Source organism: Corella eumyota, chromosome 5, assembly GCF_963082875.1.
Source record: "Corella eumyota chromosome 5, kaCorEumy4.1, whole genome shotgun sequence".
In the NCBI taxonomy this organism is placed as follows: Eukaryota; Metazoa; Chordata; class Ascidiacea; order Phlebobranchia; family Corellidae; genus Corella; species Corella eumyota.
The window spans coordinates 11082330-11106827 of record NC_137494.1 but is presented as its reverse complement, the minus strand read 5'-3'; the positions used below and the strand labels follow the sequence as shown (position 1 = coordinate 11106827).

Sequence of the window (24498 nt, the reverse complement as noted above, 5' to 3'; positions counted from 1 at the left end):
TTGCACTAGAATTTATTTAAACTGTTAGAAAAATAGTTAGTTTTATCGGCTCGGTAAATTTAAAGAACGGCTTCCCTTTTGGCTGATTTAAATTTAAAGAACGGTTACCCTTTGGCTGAATTGGACTTGTGCAGTTTTAACAAAATAATTATTTTTAAAACTAAATTTTTTTATTTTTTTTTTATTATACATCAATAAACTATAAACACTGAATATTCTGGTTAATATATTTTATGTGTTTTTTTAATCTATAATTCTAAACAATTTTTATTATAATCTACAATATATACAAAGACTCGTACCCCTGGCAACAAATATTAGTGTGAAAATTTTTGCAAAATTTTTTATCGTGGATGTTAGTTAGGCCAATGCGCGTCTAATAACATATAAAATTAAAAAAAACAATTATATACAATATCATTAGCCAAAAATGTCACGTAACCTAAAATTACGAAAACAAAATCGATTTAAAAATTTTTAAATATCAATCTTGAAGAAATTAGTTTTCTCTTGTTTGTATTAATACATTAAACCAACATATTGATAATTAAAATTGATCTTAATTTTTCAATCAACAAACAAGCATTTAAATATATTAAACAAACAAAAATTAACTTTTAACCCGGTTTTAAGTTGTCAACATCAGAATATACATTAAACTAAATTTAGAATTCCTAAAATTGATTTTTGATTTTATTAAATTAACAAGCATTTAAATATAATAAACAAACAAAAATCATTTTTAAATATGTTTTTTAACTACCTGTATTATAAAATACATTATACTTAATTTTTAATGACTAATATCGAACATTAATTTTTATAAATTTTTATCTAAAATGTCAAAACTTTATATACACAAGATGAAAAGTTATTCTATTTCAAAATTCGGACGGAAAGAATAAAAATATTGACAAGACAATAACAATATGTTTCGAAATCTAGGATTTCGAACCATAATAAATATACGAACAATAACAATATGTTTTGAAATCTAAGATTTAAAACCATAACAAAAGCTACCGAAGCATAATTTGTCGCTATATTATAAAAAAAGTAAATTCCTTCAATAAACTGTAAAAACTGCAAGTAACAATAAACGAAGAAAATTTAAATTGTAAAATGATTATTGAGTATAACATAAAGTAACCTTATTTTAATATATATTTTTAAAGAACCACAATCGTTTAAACGTAGTGAGAAATTTGGTAAAAAAATTGTTAATTCCACATTATGATCCAACTGTTCTAATAATCGTCAGGGTTTCTGAAAAACTCGCAAAAATAATTTTACAATAAAGTCGAAAAAGCAAAAACATATTCGCATTAACATAGGGAATAAGTGAACTAAATCAATAAAAGCAAATTGATACTTTTTTCAACTTTATAAAACTTACTGAATTACGATTGAAACGACATCTCACAAAGCAACGTCAAAACTATACTATACAAGTTTTTATAGTAGTTCAATAAACAAAGTTAATCTATTATATCACAAAATATTGTTTTTGCTAATATGGGCAGCTAGATATCATATTTTAATAAAGCATGTTAAGTAGTGAACAGTTAACAATTAGAACAACTGTACATGGACAGCGTTATATTAACATCAAAAATAGCGTCTTCTAGCGTTTATCTTGCGTTTCTTATTTCCAGTTTTATTTCGTTTCTTATTTCTTTGTCACGAACAATACGCAACAAAAAGATTAAGAACCCTAAAATAAAAGTTTGATTAATTTAGCTATGTAAACTGTTTTATGTGGCAATTTTTAATCTGTTATGATAAAAAAGTAGAATTGTTGCAAACATTGCTTTACGTTGAAACTAAAAGAACTATATCTACCTTAAAAGCAATCGTAAGTATGTACAGTAATTTAAAAAGTTAAATAAACTTTTATTTTACCTTGAAGTGAAATAAATACGGCGAATATGATCGCAAACACCAACCCTCCCTTTGTCACACAGAAACCTAATATCCAAGAGATTCCCAAACTAACAAACAGTGTCAAAGAGAACCAGGCATCTCTTGTTCGATTCTTTTTCGCCTATATCAACAGATTTAATATCTTTGTTTAATATATTTAATATAACGTACACTTTCATTTTTAATGTAAAAAGTGAATACTTGGCTATTAATTTTTGAATTATATTTAAATTTTACCATAGCAACCCTATTTCGTTTCCAGACGAACTTGTAAATAATTGCCAGATATAAGATCAAGTTGATACCGATGTAAATAGCAGTAGGAATAATCACAAAGTACATAACATATCCACCCTTAATCCAACACCTTTAAAACATTTTATTTATTTTAAAAATGTAGTGAAAAAACAATACTTAAGTGGAGTTTTAACATTGATATAGTTTTGTACTTACACCGAATTTGTCCTTAAGTAATTTCCTCTGCCTATAATAAGAACCAATGACATAACAGCGGGTATAAACCAAGCCCAAATCATTGAATATATAATGGTCTTTTTGGAATTCAGGTTCACTTTGACAAAGATGGGCTTATAATATAACAACATAGGTAAATTAACTTCTTTACACATTTTGTAATGGAAATCTAGAGTGTCAAAAATATATTGCAAAAGACTTACGAAATAAATTGCCATAAACACCATAACTGCTTCCACCACCATCCAACCAAGGCTACTAAAGAGGAAATAATAAATCAAAATAGCAAAGGCCAAGCACCTTGTGGACGATGCAGTTATAATGTCTTGCTCACTTACAATTAAACTTGTGTTTAAAAGTATTAAGGATATGGATAGATTTATAGAAAAGAAGGTGGCACGCCTTTTATTTTGCTCACGAGGTGCCCTAAAATTATGAAAATTTAATTAAATATTTTAACTACCTTAACGAAGAGCGGAGTTAATTTAAAAAAAAATTCCAAAAAAGTTAGAGTAAGTTAAGAGTTAATTTTGAGTAAGTTAAGAGAAAAAGACTTAATGTTGTTAAAATGGCGCTTTTTAAAACATCGATTAAGAGATATAACAGTTTTTCTACAAAAAACTTACTTCAAGCAAATATTCGCAAATATTGCCAAAACTAGCCCAAGAATTGACACACATGATCCAATTAAACTAATCGTTGAAAGAATTGGGTTTACAAGCAGCAAGTCAGAGTCAGAGTGCGTTTTATTAGTAACCGATTGCATGTCGTCAGTGTTAGAGTAATACTGAGAAGATCAAAATTTTATTTTGTGAGTAATGTTTTAATTAGAGTTGCTTTTTATTTTTAACAAAAATGTTAAATTTTTGCACAAAAGCTAATAATGTTTTAACTTACGTTTAAAAAAAACAAAACAATACGTTTCAAAAAGCAGCAGCATACTTACAAATAAAGTTGCAAAATTTGTTAAATGCTGAAACGAACACTGGATATATTCTAGAGTTTGAGAAATAACTTTTGAGCCCTCTGAAGACCATTTGTTAATGTTTTCATCCCAGAATACACACTTTGTGGTATTTTTCATGCCTTTTGTCAGGTTCTATAAAAAAAAATGTAAAAAACTATAACAGGAACAGAAAAAATAAAAAAAATAGATATTTAAATATATAGGTTACGTATTAAAAGTTGTAAATTTATTATTCTTTAAAAATAATTGATTTCCAAACCCGATTTAGTTTAAATTTCATTAAAACGGGTTCTTTTAAACTTTGATCGTTTATTAAAGTTGCAGAAAGGACAACGTGAGAATTTAATTCTCCATTTAAATTTGGTTCAATAAACAATTTGTCGTTCAACATTGCATAAAAACTCACTCTACCGTCTAAAAAAATGAATTAGTTAATTTGCAAACTATAGTTTTATATCAAAAAGTTTACCTTGGTAAACAATTATAAAATACCAATAAAAAAATTGAAACCACAGGAATCGAACAGACTATTTAAATTTGTATAACTTTTAAATTAACCTTAAAAAAACTGAATGTTTAAGTTTAAAATTACCGAAAAAAGTTGGATGTACTAGTTTAAACTAACTGGAAAAAAATTGAATGTACAAGTTTAAAATTATCAAAAAAGGGTTGAATGTACAAGTTTAAACTAACCGGAAAAAAGTTGAATGTACAAATTTAAACTTGAATTGCCACGAAATATCTTTACTTGGTCGCTTCGAAAGCCCTTTTCAGTTATTGTTGGAGTCCAATTAACTCCCAAGCCAATTCGCTTTTTAACTTCTATTATTTAAAAAAAAAAATTTAATTACTTTGAACTTTAATTTAAGAACCTAAAATAACTTTCTTTATAATTTGTTTAATTTCGGTTTATCAATAGTGGATTAGTTGTTTTGCTGCATTTAGATAAAAATACCTGTGTTAGTTGGTTGATAAACAGCTAAAGCAAGGTTGCTTCCAACTTGTTCATAGTTCTCTCCTTTTTTCAGTTCCACATTTTCAGCAACCTCAGCTAACGTTTTAAGAATTCTTAAATTATAAAACAATAAAACTTATATATACATATATGTTCAGGTTATACTTCTTTTTCAAATCCCCCATAAAAATAAGCTTTGGTTGTTATAAAAAACATAACATTTAACCTGGGTGCAGAATTTTCTTTAATTATTTTTTCTTCAGAAACTCCCAACAAGTTGCTTAAGGTCAAAACAACTGAATTGGCCACCTTTAAAATTATTAAAATTGTTACAAGTTATCCACTAATTATTATTGTAATTTAATTTAGGTGTTATATTTAGAGATAAACAAAAATATATAGCATTCTAAATACAAAACTAATTTACTTATAAACACAATATTCTTAATAAAAATATTTGTTATAAAATTCAAGTTATTCGATTTAATATTACCAAAAAAAACACGCTGTAACTCAGCATATAGAAAAACAAACAATATAAAAAATGGGTTTTAAACTAACGCATTAATCACAAATGAAAAGAAAAACACAAAACCTTAACTACAGTATCAAGTAAGACAAAGATTTAATCACGGTAAGGGTAAATAGCAAGCTACGCTTAAGTCAAATTTTTATTAATAAACCCAAGCGATTGGTGTTTGAATAAGGCTGATAACAAAATCACAAAACTTAAAACAAAACAACTGTATTATTATTTTAAAGGTAATACAAAAATTTTCAAACCTGTGTTGTTAAAGATGAAGATGGATAGTTCAAAATATTCTTCAAAGCCCCAACAGCTGACGATATATCTTCTGCTGTAATGCTGTCTGGGTTGGAAGTTAAAATCTGGACATTTTTGGCAGCTTTCACGCGCTGTGAATCATTTGCTATCAGCTGGTTTTTAAGGTCCTAAAAATAAATTATTTTATTACAAGAAAATATATTAAATTTTATACTAAGAAATTCTAATATGGTTTAATATAACCCGAATGAGATATTTTATACATGATAAACTTTAGTAACTACATTAAAATGTTATGTGGCCGCAATATAAAAAGGAAAAATTCTTATACCTCCAAATTATTGTCACAAGATTCAATATAAACAGAATCAGACCATTTTCCTTTTTCATCACAAAAACGATTTCCATAAGGAATTCCTTCTAAAATAACAAAAAAACTAAACTTTTTATTCTTTTTCACTTTAACAATAAAAGCGACATAAATTATGTTTAAACTACAGTTTAGAATAATTAATAAGTTTTTTCTTTAAATGTATTTACTACTATTTGCAGTTTTTAAAGAACAAGTTTGAATTGTATTTGCGCGGTATCCAGCTAATGTATAAGGAAATGTGATAGTTCGATTTTCTTTTTGATTAACAAAAGTTTGGTTGGATTCTTTACAAAAAACTGTATAAAAAGTAAGGCTTGGAAATATTAAAACAATAACAACACTAACATTTAATAAAAAATTGGGTTTTAAAATTATTTTTATATCCTAAACATTTAGCTTATTTTCAAAAAGACACTTTAAGTTTGACATAGGTGAGAATTGGTAAATAAATTAGTTAAAAGTTACCTAATTTGCATCCACTAGTAGTTTGTATGTAGTTTGGTTTACAAAAACACAAACAAGTTCCGTCATCTTGTACTTCACAGGGTTTAGTACAGCTTTCATTTCTGCATAGATATTCAGTATCGCAAAATCCTAAAATAAAACTTCGATGAAAATCTTTTAAATTTCGAGCAAGGAAACAAAAAGAATAAGTTTTAAATAAAAAAGTTTTTTTAACCATGAAAGAATAGTAGGATATGTACAACATTTATATTTATAATTAAGTTAAAATTAACTACCAGGATTTAAAAGGTTTGTAGGTTGTGAAAGATGCAAATTATTAGTTGGATAGGTAAGCGTTTGGCAGATATATTTCGATAATCTGTTGCTTGTATCAAACCAATCTCCCAGTGCCCAGTCACCTAAATTATTCGTTGCTAAAATTCCAAGATCACTTAAATTAGCATTTGGTTCATCTACATGCCAGTTTTCATAACTCTCATTAGTACCAGAACCACGTTGAGGTATAGGCGTACCATCAGACCATGTCCAGTTATAAGGTTTCGAGTTACCAGTTGCGCCAAGCCAGTAACTTTCGGTCCAGTTTTGAGGTGCCTCACTTTCAAATTCCCAAAGAACGGCCTCAACAAGTTGTTGGATCAAGCTTTCTTTGATCGTAAGCAAAGTTTCCCCCCTCTCCTGGCATTTTAGTTCAGCTTCTGATTGGCTTGAAACAGTGATGTTATAAAAACTGATTGCATATCCATTGTGGATTATCACTGCAGGTAATTTGTTACCTAAAAAATATTTGTAAAATTATTTTAATACCAAAATTAAATTGTATACGAGTAAAAATCTAACAGGTTTTTATAGATTTTAATAGAAATGTAAAGGCGTTAGTTACATTTTAATTTAAATTTGTTTTAAGTCGTTTCAGGCAAAGTAAAAGGCTATTGTAACGAATCTGCTATTTTCTTGTTTACGCTAAGTGTTATCTATTCCTAGTCATGTGTTTACACCGTAAATCTATCACGTGTTCTCAAACACGTGATTTATAAGTTTAACTGTATTTGATTGTATTGTATCGGGATGTTCGTGATACGAGTTAGTTGGCGACTGTAAGTAACTTTCCGCAATAAAATACTATAAAATATACAACGGTTTACTATATAAAAGATATCAGGCAAATATACGTGACGTTGGAGGTCCTGCCAAGATTCTGATCTTTTAAAGCCACAGCGAAATTTATAGAAGTATTCCAAAGGGGTAAAAATAAATGTTGAACTATCACTTGTCGAATATATAAATATATCTAAAAATGGACCATTTTTTAAATCATCTTAGTCGACTGAAATTAAAACGTAGTAAAACAAGAACTACGAACGAATAAAAGAGGAACTAGCCCCCCTGAAAAAGAATTTCGCTTGAGAACAATCTGCCAATCAGCAGAGCCTAACATCAACCAAACGCTAGAAAAATACACTGATGACCTTGGCCTTTAAGAATATCTCGCAAAGTTTAACCTTATAGCTAATGCTAACGGATGGAATTCCAAAGAAAGTTGCTATGGACTTGCGGTTAGTATAAATGGCAAGGCTGCAAGCATTGTCACGAACTTAGCCGGAATTGATCGTACTTTGGTGACAGTTCTGACAGAAAAACTAGCAACCGACAATACAACTATGGTTAACAAATTTACAACTATTGTTAACAAAAATCCGAACTACAACAATTTACAAGTAAACGAACTCAAAAAAATAAAAATGAACTGCTTTATGAATTCGATCAAAAGCGATGATGAATTGCATTTCGCAATTTACCACACATTGCCATCTAGAATTGAAAACACTTTGAAAAAAGAAGGACTTTACGAACAATTGTATCCAGCAGATTTAGGGTCCAACCAAATAATCTGTACAAGCCCACGTGACGATAGTTCAAAGCCGACCAATATTAAGCTATATTGCGCGTTTAATCCAACCCTGAATTCAACTATTTCAAATGCAGAAATCAATTCTTCAAAAAAGTCGAAAACAATCAACGCCGAAACAAATTGTGTTCAGGACGACGAACTTTTTATTCAGGACGACGAACTTTTTTTTCCATATCGATATCAAATGACGAAAAACTCTTAAGAGAAAAAATTGCTTGGGCCCAATTAGAAGACGAAAAAATACAGTTGAAACGTAAACTGTGTTCTAAACAAACGCAAAATGAATCTTTTTCTAAATATAATAAACAGCTGTCGTCGTTGATAGTTAAACAATATACTTTTCTGAAAATAGGAGTCGCCTTTCGGGTCTCAATTTTATTTACAAACAGTTGTGCCAACATCACTACAGTCACACATTCTAAAAGAACCAAGGGCATAGAGGCGTCATGTCAACGCTGAAATTAATGCAAAAGCATTTTTATTAGATTTCATTAAAATCTGATGTTATTAAATAAAATAAAAAGTGTGTGGGTTGCAGGAAAGGAAAGATAAATCGACATAAAGTATTACAGCCTATTTTTTCCGAAGGACCGTTGTGCCCCATGATAAAAATGGGGTGCAAAATTTACAAAGGGACTCTTGCTCAAATTTTGTTATTACGCAAAAGCTTAATAAATCTACCTATCGAATTAAAATGACAAATTAGCATAATAAACCGATGGTAGTAAGCAGAGCACGTTAACATAAACTCTGTTAATATAACTGCGTATTGGTTCTTTTTCTTATTATCGAGAGGAGAAGAGTGTAACGAATTTGCCATTTTCTTGTTTACGCTAAGTGTTATCTGTTCCTAGTCACGTGTTTACACCTCAAGTCACGTGTTTACACCGCATCTTTATCGCGTGTTCTGAAACACGTGATTTATAAGTTTAACTGTATTTAATTGTATTGTATCAGGAGTATTTGTGATACAAGTTAGTAAGCGATTGTACGTAACTTTCCGCAATAAAATACTATAAAATGTACAACAGCTTACTATACAAAAGATGTCCGACAAATTTACGTCACACCAGTAATAAAATAACATGCATTAAACAAACAAGCATTTACGTTTATAATTTTGACTTAATAAAAAAATTAACTAAGTTTGATTACTTTGCATTAAAAAAAATAGTAGCCTCTTAGTTTAAAAAAACTTAATACACATACAAATACATCTTACCTTTGCATGGAGTATAAGCAATATATGAAACAAACAAAGTTAGACAAATAAACTTCTGAATCATATTTTTAACTATTTTTATATTACGACAAAATTATTCATTTAGTAGACTCACCTAGAACTATATTACATACACCTAAATATTAACAAGCCAATGACTTTTAAACTATAAACCTTTTTTTAAAACAACTAATATAAAAAAATTCTGACCAATCCACGTTTTTAAAGACTACAACTTTTATATATTTCTAAGTACGAATTGCAGCCTTAATTGAACAAACTTTCGTTAAAAAATGAAAGTAGCTCAATTAAAGGCAGGTTTTTATTTATTGTGCAACATCTGTAGTTTTACAATAACAAAAACATTGCTATGAACTTTCAATTTAAGATAATTAAAAGTGAAACCCAACCAAAACAAAATGTTTTTTTGCTTAAAACGTATTTTTAATGTTTGTCCTAGGTAAAAGTTACTTTTTGTTTGTAATTAACTTTACCATAGATTTTTTTAAATTTTATGTCGCAAAAATTGTTGTGTATAACTTTTGCTTAACGTAACTACAAATAGTGTGTAGTAAAACATAGTTATGTATAAGTTGAAAAATATAAAATCGTAAATGGATTTTTAGAAATATTCAGCATTAATTTATACTAATAAATAAAAAAATATAACAAATCAAAAACAAGAAAATATTTTGTATACTTATAATTAAACATTTTAATAGTCTAACTCATGTACTACTTGAAATCCTGGGACGAAGAAAAATAACGGGGAGACTAGACGTAGTTTAAGGCATACATTTATTGATAAAAAAGATCATTATTTTTTAAAAGAGAGAAAATTAAAGCCTAGCACATAAAAAATACTCAGAAGATATTATAATATTTTTATCACAATATTTAAAAACAATACCTTAAATTTGCCAAATAAGCCAAACGCTGAAACGAAAATTTAATTATAATAAATGAGCATAAAATATTATTTATATATAATTTAACTTTGTGGACGATTATATGTCCAATTTATAGGCCAAACATTAATAAAAGTTGCGAGTGTTGCAACCATTTTACAATAAGTAAAATGTGTATACTTCATTTATACCTTATTTGGATTAAGTTTTAAACAATACATGTTTCTTTAAACTTTGTTTGTAAATCAACTTTGCAAAAAAAAACAATTTATTGACATTTAATGTTAACTTCACAGCCTAAACATAAATTTGTTCCCAAACCCAGTCTTGAGTTGCCATTAACATCGAGAAATATTATTGAAAAAGTAACTAATATTTAATTTGCCTATTAACCACAGGTTTGTACTGTTTATAGCGCTTTACTCACTGGCGCCACGACGTGGAAGCAGTGAAGATTGAACCAACGAATTTAATGCTGCGCACTTCGCCAATTTTACTTAGACCTTTGGCCCCACCTGATTTATAAATCAGCTTTTAGGTTTACCAACCCATAAATACTTTATTTTAAATTATTTTTATTTCTAAAAATTTAAAAATTTTAAGTTTGGTTTACAAAATGTTAACACATTAGTTCTTAAATTGTTAATTTGACTTAATAACTTTAAACCTCACAATACAATTTTTATGAATGCTAACTTTTAAACTACGGCCTACAAAACCACACTTACAATTTAGGCAATTCCACTGTACAAATGCAGAAACCTCGTGCGCCTTTGGCATGTTTGAGCAAAAAACTTGATTTTTTAAGGCCTAAAATCAAAACAGAATTTAGGCGTACAGTCAAGTCAAAAATTTAGTACCTATCAACGTACAGTTCATGTTTAAAAAATAAATTGCACGTGAATCTAAAATAATTTTAAAGTTGTACGTCAATTTAATATATATATTTTTTCCATTTTTGAGCTGCCTTTGACAGTTTGAAATATTATAGATTATAATTGCCTGGTTACTATAAGCTGCTGATTAGGTGTTGGATAATAACAGGAGTTTTACCGTTTATAGCGAGTTACTCAAGGAAACTACAGAATAAAAGCATTAGAGATCTAACACAAAACCTCCAAGTGTTATGGCCGCTACACCGCTGCCGTTCTTCTCGTTTCTGCATCGTGTTGAAAAATTGATGATGTTCTTCAATCTGTGTCCTATTATTAAAAGTTGGTGTTTGAATCTGGTCGAAAATTTACCCAGTTTCGTATAAGTTTCCATATAATAACCCTTTCAACCCTACACCATATTACGTATATTTTATAACAAACCTTTGAACCCCAAATACCATGCGAAATAACTGCCGATCTTTATCCCTAAACCGATTTAATCCCAAACATATTTCATCTAACCCAAACTCCTACCTTTTCCCAAAACCCCTACCTCCAACCTTACGTACCCTGACTATCTTGACACCTTATCTACCCCTACCCACTGTGCCTATCCAAAGTGTTTATATAAAGTAAACTTAAAATTAGTTTCAGTTTTAAATGCAAATAAAGAGTTAATAATAAGTTGTTTTTGAAAAAGAATTATTTTAAAATTTATTTAATATATGCAGCAGTGCGTATCATTTTAGCCACGTGATCAATTTTGACCGCGTGCCAAAATAAAGGGAAATATTTTCTAATTTGAGATTTTGTGAGAATTAGATTTACAGCATATGATATGGCAAATATCGATTAAATTACAAACCGTGGTCGTTAATTAAATACGGGTGCGGATTGTTTTTATATAATTAAAAGTCGAAAAACCGTTGTCTTAAATTTTTAAATAAGTGTAATTTTTGCATTTTTCGTGTCAGTTTAGTTTATCAGTCACAGTCGGACAGTCAGTCTAACAGTAATTAAAAATTTCATTTCCTTGATTTAATATCTTTAACTGATAAACTTTTTGGATCTTTATCAGCGTCGTCCGCCAGTTAAAACGATTAGTACTAAAATAAATGCCTAAGGGCAGAAGGGGGCAAATGTACACAAAAAGATTAGGGTAAGGTTATAAAAATTCCACCCGATCCGCATTTTTATAAACTTGGCGGACGACGCGAATAGAGCTCCAACTTTTGTTGTCTTTTATCTATTTCAGCTACTGTTTAATGTTTATTTAAATAATTTTTTTTCTAGACTTTACAATAAAAAAAAAACAATGTCTCGTGGAGGAAGACCGCCACCTAATGTTGACACAATGTACTCACTTAAAGTCGACAACTTGACATACAAAACTTCTCCAGAAACCCTTAAGCGAGTGTTTGAAGAATATGGAGATGTCGGTGACGTTTATATTCCACGAGATAAGTAAGTTTTTGCTTTCTTAATGTTGTTAATAATGTTTTTGGATTCTATTAGCTTAACGTTTTTACAAATTTTAAAGTTTTTTTTGTATATATCTTTATCCTTGAAGTGGGAAGAATGCACGACCCAAACATCCAGTCTGGAAAGTAGGGCAACGTGCACGCACGAGATTTTTTTCATTAAAAAAAATGGTTTCTTAAAAAAATGTGCACTCGCAGTACTGACGCCTAAAACACGCTAACATAAATCATGCGTGCACGCCTAGACCGAAAATTTTGGTACGCGTGCACGCGCGATCACGCATTTTTTTACGCTTGCACGCACGAGATCTCATCGAAAACTGCCCTACTTTCCAGACTGGCCAAACATAAAGTAACAACTGTTACTCCGACCCAGTCTCTAGTTGCTTTTAGCAGTTGTTGTATTATATAGATTATACTTGCCAGTAACTATACTGCTGATTAAGTGCTGGCTAAGCAGGAGTTCATACCTGTTATAGTGCCTTACTCAAGGGCGCCACAGCATGAGAACAGTAAGGATCGAACAAATGACCTCATGTGTGGTAAAGCAAGTGTTCTTACCACAACACCAGCTGCCGGTTAAAACAGTAATGAACAATTTGGCAGAAAACCTTATAGTATAAATATGTTAGTTATTGGAAATATATTTAATTTAAACTCACATTATACATTGAGTGATTATTTAGTTGGTTAGTATACATTTCTAAAAACCACCTACATATAACAAAGCTTAAGGTATATATGGTATATATATGTGTGTCTTATTTATAGCCCCGCAAAATAAAAAAAAATGCAGATTGTGGTGCATGTGTAAATTATCACTGGCAAATAGTTGCGGTCATAATACCACAATTAAAATTTCAATCATTGGGTGGGCTTTGATTAATAAAAGTAATAAGAGATTTATTAAAAATCGTTTTTAAGTTTAAGTTGTATATATATATATACACATAGACCTTTTTTTAATTCTTATGAATATTTGTTGATTCTTATGCCATATATATATATATTTTTTTTTTTTTTAAATAGTAATTCATGCCAAATTTAATGTTGGTCAATAATTGTCTAATTGCAAGCAAAGCTTTTCATGTAGTATATATATAGTTTTTAGTTTAATTTTGTTAATGATATTTGTATTTAAATAACATATATATATATACATACAAAGTAAGGGGTGGTTTATACACAATTGGTAGAAGATTTTAAATTAAAATGGATGAAGAAATAATTTTAAGATAATGAATTTTAAATTAAAAAAACACAAAAATAAAGTAGTTTTAAATTTTTGTTTACATTTTAACTTAAAACAAATTTTTATAATAATTGGGACCTAACTGCAATTATCTAATTTAAAATAATTTAATTATAAACAAAAAATTGGTTTACTGTTTCTATTAATTTTGCTTAATGTTTATTCTTAATTTATAGGTACTCAAAGGAGAGTAGGGGTTTTGCATTTGTTCGATTTTACGACAAACGAGATGCAGAAGATGCAATGGATGGAATGGACGGGAAAAATCTCGATGGTAGGGACTTGCGAGTGGGATTAGCCAAATATGGAAGACCTACAGAGCCGCAAAGAGACCATGGAGGAAGGAGACCATCTTATGGGGGCCAAAGAAGAGGATATCGAAGGTTTGAACTATTGTTTAAAAAATAAAAAAGCAATTTTTCAAAACTATGCCAATAATAATTTTTAATGGAGATAACTAAAACTTTGATAAATTTTACGAGTGTACTGAAAGCCAAATTACTCATATTCTACAGCTGTAATACTTTGGTGTGCTACTCAGCTAAGTGCGAGTATTTGGTTTTAATATTATTTATATGCAAATCTATATTCTGGATACTTAGGCCGAATACTCGAACTCAATTGGCTCATTCCTAGTAATTTTTAAACTTTACTTATATACTAAATTTTGTTTTCATATATTTAATCCGTTTTACTCTTACGTCATTTAAAGTTTACTTATTTAAAAGGTCATATGATCGGCGTAGAAGTTATTCAAGATCACGATCAAGATCTCGAGATCGGGACCGTAGAAGGTCAAGAAGTCGAAGTAGATCACGCTCTAACAGTCGGTCTCGAAACCGTGGCGAAAGAAGGAGCAGATCACCGAGAAAAAGAAGCAGGTCTCCAAGGGCAAGGTTGTAATAAAGAAACATTTATAAATGTAAAAATTAAATAGTTTTTATCAATTAATTTGGCTCTACAAAACTCCCAGCGGCAAAACTGTTTTTAGTTGTGAGAGCAATATTTTGTTATCAAGAATATATAGTTTTAAATAAATTTATTTTATATATTTTAGTCGGTCAAGATCGAAATCACGTTCAAGATCCAGGTCTCATTCAGACAGAGATTGAAGAGGAATTACTGATAATAAAATTCAGAATCGACGCTGCGCAAATCCCAATTATAACAAGGACATATATCATGTAATCAAGTTTTTTTTAACTTGGTGGATAATGTTTTTATTTCAACAAAGCAATTATATAAATTTAAATGTAATTACATCTTTAAGTCCTAACTATTATATAATTTCTTTTCTAATAATTGCTAAAAACACTTAAGTATGCTTTTTATCCTAATTTCGCTGCAAAAAATTAGGCCTGAAAATAACGTATGTTAAATAAAGCGCCAACTCATATATTCTTTTTTTGTAATAATTTATATTTTGTTATTCTAAGCTCACGTAGCTGTAAGTAAGCTGATTTGGTGCAGTGTGCTGAATGCTGTCTTTTGGGGGTTTAGCTGTTAAGAGAATGCTGTTAGCTGGCATGCTGTATTAATTTAAACTTGGTTAAGTGGGGTCACTGAGTTGCTGACGTTAGTTTTGTTTGCTGATTAGTGACTGGTAGTTGCGGTAGCTGAGAGGAAACAAGTTGTTAGCTGTTATGCTGTATTGAGGAGCTGCCAAGTGCAGAATTTGATTTAAATTAAGACTTAATTCAATGTCTGGTGACAATAGCAGTCTAGTGTATTTTTTCTCTTAGTTAAAAGGATTTTTGTGGTTATTAAGTGTTTATTAACCTTAATAGTGTTTATTTAATGCTAATATTAAAACTAGATGGGCAAAATTTAGTTGGTGTTTGTAAGCTGTGAATAGTGTTTTGAAAAATAAATTTTCTGTATTGTTCAAGCCTTTCTCTACTTGCTTAGAAAAAAAATTGGTGAAATAAAAGAAGTCCTCGATGCCAGTATAAGTTACAACTGGTTAATTACCAACTTTCACCCACAAATATCTTATTATTAAAAGGTAAAACAGTATGTGTAAACAGTTTCATTAGAAGTATATTAAATACTACTACTTACTAAAGTTCCGTTTTTGATGAATACAAACTATCTGATACAAAGTGTTTTTTTTGCAAATTAGTAAAAGAACTTGAATAATAATACATGAGTTTGGTACACTAATGTCCAAGCTATGCCTTTTTTCAGTTTTTTATTTAGTTATTATAATGCAAATATGGAGAATCTTATTTTCGTTTTTGCTAAAACTTATCACATTATTTTTATTTGAAATAAAATTAATAACTTTTTTTGGCTATACTTTTTTTGGCTATAAAATTTTAAGGTTTTGTAATTTATTTTTAATGGTCGTTTAATAAACGTAATCAGGATATGTTTATCTCCTAAATAATAAAAATTGGTTACGTTACAAAGTTGGAAAATATTTTGGCAACTCTGCCGAAATATTTTTTATTCAACATGCCTCGAAGTTTCTAAAAGGTAATTAAGTTTTTAACCTTGGATTTTTTTCGTTAATTAAATAACAATGCATACATATTTTTATGTTTGTATTAGTATTAAGTTATTATTATGTAATGTAATTTGACAATATTCACTTGGCGATAGCAACTTAACATTGTTAATAATTTTAAAAGCACTATGCATTTGTTGTTTGTTAAAATATTACCAAAAATTGCGCAATTTGCATCGCGTTTTGTTCCTTTTATTAGAAATTTATTTAATTAACAACGTTAAGGTGCAATTTAAAACAAAATTACGATACTAACTGTCTGATTTGCTAGACTGATTAAGTCTAAGTAGCTATCGGGAAATTATAATCTATAATATCCTTAACTGCCACAGGCAACTCGAGACTGGGTCTGGGTTGCTGTTGTTACTCTATGTTTAAGTCGCGCAATCAACCTTTCTACATCGAGGTTAAGATATATACGAAAAAAAATACATTAAAACTGGAAAGTAACACACAGTGCATTCCCTTGTGACATTTTGGGTTCGATTTCTGCTGTAGTTAATGTCTAACATTAGGGATAAACAAACATTTAATTTCAACATAACAAGTTTAATAAATTATTATGTAGTTTTATTTTATTCTTTTGTTCATTAAAGCTTATTTGTTAATAGAATTTACCTATAAAAGGTATATAATTGCTAATTACCTTACTTTACAGACGATAGCTAGTAAAGTGTTTTGAACATTTGGCTTGACTGCACGAGGTAACGGTTTGATTTCCACTGCTTTCATGCTGCAGCATCCTTAAGTAAGGTGCTATAAACTGTATAAACCTCTGCCGGCCACAAACCATCAAGAGTTTAACTTTCAGGCAATCATGTTCAATAATATCTAAAACTAGCAAAACCAACTTAAACTGGGTTAAAATTGTAACTTTATGTTTAGGCCATTTTTTTCTTACATTGAAAATAAATAGATGCAGATAAGTAAATATGTACAGAAAAGATAAATAGAAGGGAAATTAAATAAACAAATACAAAAAAGTTTAAAAAACAGATAAACAATTTAAAAAAAAAACGGATAAGAAAAGCTAACAAATTTATAAATTTAAACTGATTTTTATTTAACTATTTGTTTGAATAGCAAAACTATAATGTTTTGTTTGTTTAACATTTTGTCTGTTTAGTTTTGTTTAAACAATTTTGTTTTTATTCTTTAAGGATATATCAGGGTAGAAGTTTATAAATTTGTATTTTTTGCATTAATTGTTTATTAATGATGTATAAAGGTCGACTTTACGACTTAGAGCTAGAGTAAACAGTGTTAGGCAGTTTAAAATATTGTTATTTGTTTTTTAGCCACGCATGAGTATATATTGTTTATAGTACCTTACTTAAGGGCTATATACAATGAAACAGGTGTGGGTTGAACACCAAACCTCGTGTAGTAAAGCTTTTTAATCACTACATCACTTTTTCATCATTTCTACATGTTCAAAAGCTTATTTTAATTTTACTTATTATTTAAATAGATTTTTAATTAACAAGTGACAAAAATGCGTAAAAATATTTTTTGAATATAAGTTTATGTTCAGTAAACAAACAAAATGAAAGTGGATAAAAACAAAATGAAAAAGTGCTCCACAGAAGTGGTGAGTAAAGTGGTATACTAATCCGTATGTACTTTAATGTGAAAAAGGTTTAAAATTAACTATATAGGCCTATTTAAAACCTACAATTGAATTTTTTTTAAATATTTTATATATTACATAACTTTACAGTTAAATTAAGATAGTTTTGAACACACATAATTAATAAAATAAAAAAATGATAACTTTATGTAACTATTATTTCGAGGTTAGCGAACATGTATGTCCAATTAATGGGCCTTGAAAAAAAAAAATTTTTATGGTGAACAGGCAATTTAGCATTAACAATTATTTGTTACAACTACTTTTGGACAATTAATATGAAGCACAGGCGACAATCATTACATGCAGTTAAAACATGCAAAACGTGTTATATAGTAACAAATGTATGCTTTGTATTTAACCATAAGACCATTTATTTTTTACAGCCTTCAGACTGCCGCAACTTAATTGAGAAGTTAAAGTCATGCACAGAAGAAGAACTGTTGGTAATATTGCAAGCCACTACTACTTGGACTGTTGGAAAATGTGAATTATATCACTGGGTTGATGTGTTAGATAGGTCAGTATATTTGTAAATAAGCTTTAATAAAAATATTTTAGTATGTATATATTTATATATTTATGAGATTTTTGGATTATGCCACGTTTATGGTTCTTTATTTTACCATCTACTTTTACAATTTTTTAACTATACTACTCTCTACTTAACTCTATATAATTCTTAACTATTTATACCCAACCTTAACTTAATACCCTGTAAATAAACTTTTTTCCGATTAAGTTATTTTTTTAGTATATTTTTTATTTACAATTTTTTAGTAATAAATTCTGCTTTTATGTAAAATAATAAGATTTTTTTATGTAGTAACAAAACAAACAAAGGTTTTATGTAGTAGCAAAACGGGCAATATAAACTTAATGTGGTTTGTTAAATAAACTAGCGATATACTCATTTTTCACTTTTCTTTTTTTTTGAACTTGTAATAATGATTTACTTTATTATTTGTATTTCTTTACTTTTTCGTTTTGAAACACAAACTTAATTTACAGCATATACTGGAGTTTTTTTTAAATTCTTGTTGTTTTATTACATTATTTTTCTAATATAAGTTACAAATTTTTTTAATTTTTAGTTTTCTCAATTATATTAATTACATGTGTAAAACTAATATTAATTAAATATCTGTTAATTTTAATTAAAAGCATGATTAATTAACTTACTATGCTTTTATGCAATAGATTAAAAAGCAATTAATAAATAGGATTATTTATATTATTTTACAAAGAATAAAATGTTTCTATTAATGTATATTTATATATAACTATATTAAAGTGCTGTTTAAGACAATATAAATAGAAGAGAACTTTAATTGTTAAAAAATCAATATTAGAAAAATAGTTAAAAATAAAAATTTTTTTATTTTTAGCAATTTTTCTAATATTGATTTTTAAACAATTAAAGTTCTCTTCTATTTATATTGTCTTAAATATATTGTCTTAAACATATATAAATATTTTTTGTTTTTAACAATTTTTCTTTAAATTTTTTTTAAAAATTTTTTCTTTAATATTATTTTTTATTTTTAACAATTTTTCTTTATTTTTAAATTTTGTAGTTGTAATTAGCTTATCCGAAATATATAAATATAAACGTTTAAATACCTTTAAAATGGAAAAAAATCTGCTAATCATGGTGCAAGGGTAAAAATGAACAGACATAACAGTTGTGAGTTGCAACCATATTGTGACAATAAAAATTTAGTTCATAGGGCGGGCAATTAAACTTTAATGATAGAAGCTTACCTTTAATAACACTTTAGTTTCAAAACGTAAAAAAAAAGTTTTTAATTAAGTTTTTAAATTTTTTTTTAGGTTTGATTCTATTTTAGCATCTGCATCTTTTACGGGTGATTCTGATTGGTTGTTGTCCGTGAACCATGACGAAACATTGCAGGACTTAACATTGGCTGTTCTTCATTTCACCTCACTACTTATTGAATACAGTTTTTCAAGACACTTATACAGCTCTGTAGAGGTAGGTTGGTCACTTGGACATGTTTTTTTTTAATCAACGGCACTTTTTTTAGCAAATCTTTGGCCCCCTAATTAATAATTTTTTATTAAATATACTAGGGATGGGCTGAAATTTAAATTACTCGGATTCGACGATCCCGAGTATTTTGTCGCGATACTCGGCCGAGTTCGAGTACTTGGTTATGACGTCATTTCAACGTTTATAACTGTTCACGAGAATCTTTCCGCATAATTTTAAAACTGCAAAATTTGTCAAAAAACACGTATTTATGGATAATAAAGTGTTTAATGTTGGCTAAACTACTTAAGTCTCAAATTTATTATGCATAGGTAAAAAGTGTATTTGTTGCGCAATTGTTGTTTAAATAACATGATATAATTGAGAGTAGATTATAATTTATTAGAAAAAGGCAAACCTCACTTTTTTATGTTTAGTAAATCGTATACGATCTTAAATGACAAATTATTACTCGGCGTCTGAGTACTAAAAAATGCTTAACGGACATGAGCATTAAAATATTCTTAATACTCGGCCGAGTACTTGGACTCGGATTTGATTGGCCCATCCCTAGAATAGACTATTTATTTATTCTGAACCTTTAAAAACATTTGTTACCCAAACTTGCCCGAATATTAACCTACAGTTTGGGTATTGGTATATCAAGAATTTAGTTGTTTATAAATAGAAGATATGGTAAGGATTCAGTCGAAATTGAACCTAGGACCTTATCTGTTTAAAACTAATTGTTATCAATTAATCGTTGTTCACAGAGTTTTACATATAATCCATGACAGATAAAATTTCACAGTTTTCACAAATTATAAATATTTGATTATAGTAATAATAATTTTAAGATTTAATTTGATATGAATATACTGACTATGTAATTTATCTAAGAATTATAATATTTGAACAAAGAATATATATTTTTTGTCGTAATTTTAACAGTCTTACGCAAAGCAATTTCGCTATATTAATATAATTGTCATTTTTAAGTTATTTAAATATATATGGTAAAAATGCACTATGTAGGGCAGACATTTGAATAGTTATTATAATGGGGCAGATGTACAATACAAATAAACAATCATCTAAGCTTACTTTATTTTACTTGTGATCGATACAATTAAACTAAAACCAAAATAAACATTGAAAATTTTAAATCTTTTTTTAGAAATAAGATAAGGTTTGTAAGGTTATATTAAGGTAACATTATAAAACATTTATTTCTAACCTAACTTACATGAATTACTAATTTTAAAAATTATTTATACAAAAAAATAAATAAAAGACAATTAAAGATTTGGTCAGGTATAATTAAGGCGCAAAATTGGCCTTGTACACATAGAAAAAACTTTTCAATTTTATTTTTAAATTTTTGTTTTTTTAAATCTTAAAAATTTTTTTTTTAGCATTTGATAGAGTTGTTGTCTTCTTCCAACTTGGACATAATTTTATCAGTTCTCAATCTTCTATATGTCTTTAGCAAAAGATCCAATTTTCTCTCCAGATTAACTGATGCACAAAGATTACCTTTATTAGACAGACTAGGCTATTTGGCTGAGGTAAAATACTTTATTTTATTTTAATATTAATCATATTTTAATATTGTTACTAATGTTGCATCTAAAATGTTAACCACTGTTAGGGCTTCTGTTACTTAGAGTTAGGACAAATTTAACAAATTAATAGAGTTAGGGCAAGCAGGGTAATACATAGCAAACTTATAAAGTTAGGGCAAGCAGGGTAATATATAACATATTTTTAGAGTTAGGGCAAGCAGGGTAATATATAACAAACTTATAAAGTTAGGGCAAGCAGGGTAATATATAACAAACTTATAAAATTAGGGCAAGCAGTGTAATACATAACAAACTTACACAGTTAGGACAAGTTTGGTAACACATAACAAACTTATAAAGTTAGGGCAAGCAGGGTAATATATAACAAACTTATAAAATTAGGGCAAGCAGTGTAATACATAACAAATTTAGAGAGTTAGGGCAAGTTTGGTAACACATAACAAACTTATAAAGTTAGGGCAAGCAGAGTTATATATAACAAATTATTAGAGTTAGGGCAAGCAGGGTAATACATAGCAAACTTATTAAGTTAGGGCAAGAAAGGTGATATATAACAAGTTTACAGAGTTAAGAAAAGTATGATAATAGATAAAGTTAAAAACTGTAATAGATTGATTTTGGGTCAACAGTCAGTGGTATTAAGTCAATAATGGTAATAGTGTAAATAGTTGTAGTGGTTATAGTGGTATTATTGAAGTAATTTATGTTTGTATACCCTTTGTTTAAATTTTAATAAAAGTTTTAAATTGATATATTATAATTACGGTACTATTATTTTATTGTTTTGCAATAATAAATAAAAAACTAATTTTATTTTTGATAGAGTTGGGGTGGTAAAGAAAATGGATTTGGGTTAGCAGAATGTTGTTTAGATTCCCCTATTTCTGTAAGTATTTTGTTTTATTTTATATATATACTTTTGTATTTTGACATTTAAAAATAAAAACAAAATTTATATTTGGGTTCGAATCCATGTTTTTGCGATTCAGAAATTTGTAAATTTAAATGCATGGATTTGTGTACATTCAAAATATAATTTTTAAGTTTTCGGTTAAATTTTATGTCAAAAATTATTGCCAGAGTTAAATAAAGGTGAATTAAAGTCATTTTTATCAAACTGTGTAATAACTACCAAAAAATGTTAGGCATGTATTCAGGATAAAAAATTTAAAAATTTTTATTTTTTGCATTTAGATAACTAAAATATTGTTAAAAAAAATTGTTTTATTATTTTAGAGTTATCCTTCACATGCAACAACCCTTCATTATGAATGTTATTCTGACTTAAGCAACTGGAAGGAAAATGAAAATGTTAAGAAACAAGCAAATAATATGTATTGTATTCATATTGATAATGTACATCAGGTAATATTAATATAGTTGTATTTTTAAACTGTTATTTTTATAGTCTTAAAATCTAACAAAGCTAAGTAAATGTTATGTATGCATTCACGTTTTAAACATAGATTTGTAACCTTGATCCAATTTGAGTTAAGTTTTTATTTTTTGATATTATCGAGAATATTGCCAGACTTTTAATCTGCTGTTTGGTTTTTAGCTTGCTGGAACTTGTACTGTTTATGCCTTACTAAAAGTTTCACTGCTTATAAGCACTGACATTTTTTCAAAATAAACCTGATTACTAAAGACACTATATCATGAAAGTAGTAGGGATCAAATTAAGGATCTTAAAGTCATAAATTAGCGATATTTTTATACCTAAAAATTAATAAAGTTGGTGTCACTGAACTGGTTTTAACTTTTAAAAATGGTTTTAACTTTAAATAATTTTACCTACTTTTTAAGTTATACAACTTTAAAAAACAAATTAATTTAATTAGAAAAAAAAAAAGGAAAAGGAAGCCCTGTTTGTGATAACGTAGAAAGTACAAGCTTGTATTTTTTTTTTTTTTGTATATGTCTTTATCCTCGATGTGGGAAAGTCGAATGCGCGACTTTAGAGTAACATAAGTTACTTCGACCCAGTCTCGAGTTGCCTGTGGCAGTTTGGGATATTATAGAGACTATAATTGCCTGGTAATTATGCTGCTGATTAAGTGCTGGCTCAGCAGGAGTTCATACTGTTTATAGCGCCTTACTCAAGGACGCTACAGCATGCGATCAGTGGGGATTGAACCCACGACCTCTTGTGTGGTGTAGCAAGAGTTCTTACCACTACACCATGCTGCCGGTTTACATTCACTATGCTACTTGGTACTTTCTACGTCACACAAAAAATATGGTAGCCTGATTTTTTATGTTAATCATTTTCCAATATTTTTGAAAATTAAATTGTAAGTACAACAGACGTTTTTTAAAGGTTCTAAAGCCATTTTGTGATTCATTGTCAACCATACTAACGTGCTATATACATTACTTACAAAATTGCAAAACTCTCCAATAAAACATTTTAAGTAATCACGAATATTGCGTTAAATCAAGTGAAAGCCTTTTTTTTTAAATTATTGTCGTTTAAATCCTTTTTTTTTTTCATATTTACATATATTTTATAATTTTTTTAAAATCTCTATTTTTATATACTTTAGTACTCAAAATGTTGTGATGAAATAATGGAATCGTTGTCAAAAATGTTTCCAGTGGTCACCTCAGACTCAAAGATGTCGTTGTACACTCACTTAAGACTCGCTCACAGTTTCGCTCATCATAACTTAAGACTTAAATGCGTACAAGCAAGACTACATGCTATCTCTGTTTTAGGTTGGTAAATTCTTATATTTTTTAAGGGGTTTTATTTTCACGGCCTTTTCTGCAAATATTGTGATATTGGTTTGAATTTTATCAAGAAGTCATCTTTTTTTAAAGGGACCCAAGGTGTACTTTATGATTTTCAAACGAACAAATTTATTGTTTTCGCTTTTTTTTTCTTCTTGTACTTTGTGGTACTAATTTTTTTGGAAGACCGTAAAGTACAAGTGGTTGGGACCTAGCAAGCAGTTCTTAACATTTCATATTAGTTTACAAGAATTCTTATAATAGTATCTTGTTAAGAACATTTATTTTGTTTAGCCTAAAACAATAAAACCTAATGACAAAACAAATATTGTAAAAATAATATTATTTATGCTCTTTTTACTATATTTCTTAAAATCAGAATGGACCATTATTAATTTTTTAAATAAGCGACATTTAAATATATATTGTTTTGTATATGTTCGTTCTTTAAATTTAAAG

At 28.3% G+C, this 24498-nt stretch overlaps 3 protein-coding genes across 3 annotated transcripts in view; 2 read left to right on the top strand and 1 right to left on the bottom strand.

The window, feature by feature from the left end:
- Positions 1 to 1565: 1565 nt before the first annotated feature.
- LOC145753283 (adhesion G-protein coupled receptor G7-like) lies at positions 1566 to 2284 on the bottom strand. Its single transcript, XM_082569694.1, has 3 exons — positions 2161 to 2284; positions 1903 to 2044; positions 1566 to 1714 (listed from the first exon to the last, which is right to left on the bottom strand). Exons 1-3 carry the CDS (start codon positions 2263 to 2265, stop codon positions 1632 to 1634), a joined length of 330 nt encoding a protein of 109 aa, XP_082425820.1. The 5' UTR covers positions 2266 to 2284; the 3' UTR covers positions 1566 to 1631.
- A 9868-nt stretch (positions 2285 to 12152) lies between these two features.
- Positions 12153 to 14986, top strand: LOC145752072 (serine/arginine-rich splicing factor 2-like). Its single transcript, XM_082568273.1, has 4 exons — positions 12153 to 12319; positions 13765 to 13971; positions 14317 to 14484; positions 14646 to 14986. Exons 1-4 carry the CDS (start codon positions 12171 to 12173, stop codon positions 14698 to 14700), a joined length of 579 nt encoding a protein of 192 aa, XP_082424399.1. The 5' UTR covers positions 12153 to 12170; the 3' UTR covers positions 14701 to 14986.
- A 2582-nt stretch (positions 14987 to 17568) lies between these two features.
- LOC145752220 (E3 ubiquitin-protein ligase HUWE1-like) overlaps positions 17569 to 24498 on the top strand; it is a 63951-nt gene continuing 57021 nt past the window's right edge. Inside the window, exons 1-7 of the mRNA XM_082568455.1 lie at positions 17569 to 17688; positions 18114 to 18247; positions 19561 to 19723; positions 21136 to 21288; positions 22130 to 22192; positions 22543 to 22671; positions 23853 to 24024. Coding sequence (XP_082424581.1) covers positions 17644 to 17688; positions 18114 to 18247; positions 19561 to 19723; positions 21136 to 21288; positions 22130 to 22192; positions 22543 to 22671; positions 23853 to 24024 — 859 coding nt within the window. The 5' untranslated portion in view covers positions 17569 to 17643. The remainder of the gene's footprint in view (positions 17689 to 18113; positions 18248 to 19560; positions 19724 to 21135; positions 21289 to 22129; positions 22193 to 22542; positions 22672 to 23852; positions 24025 to 24498) is intronic.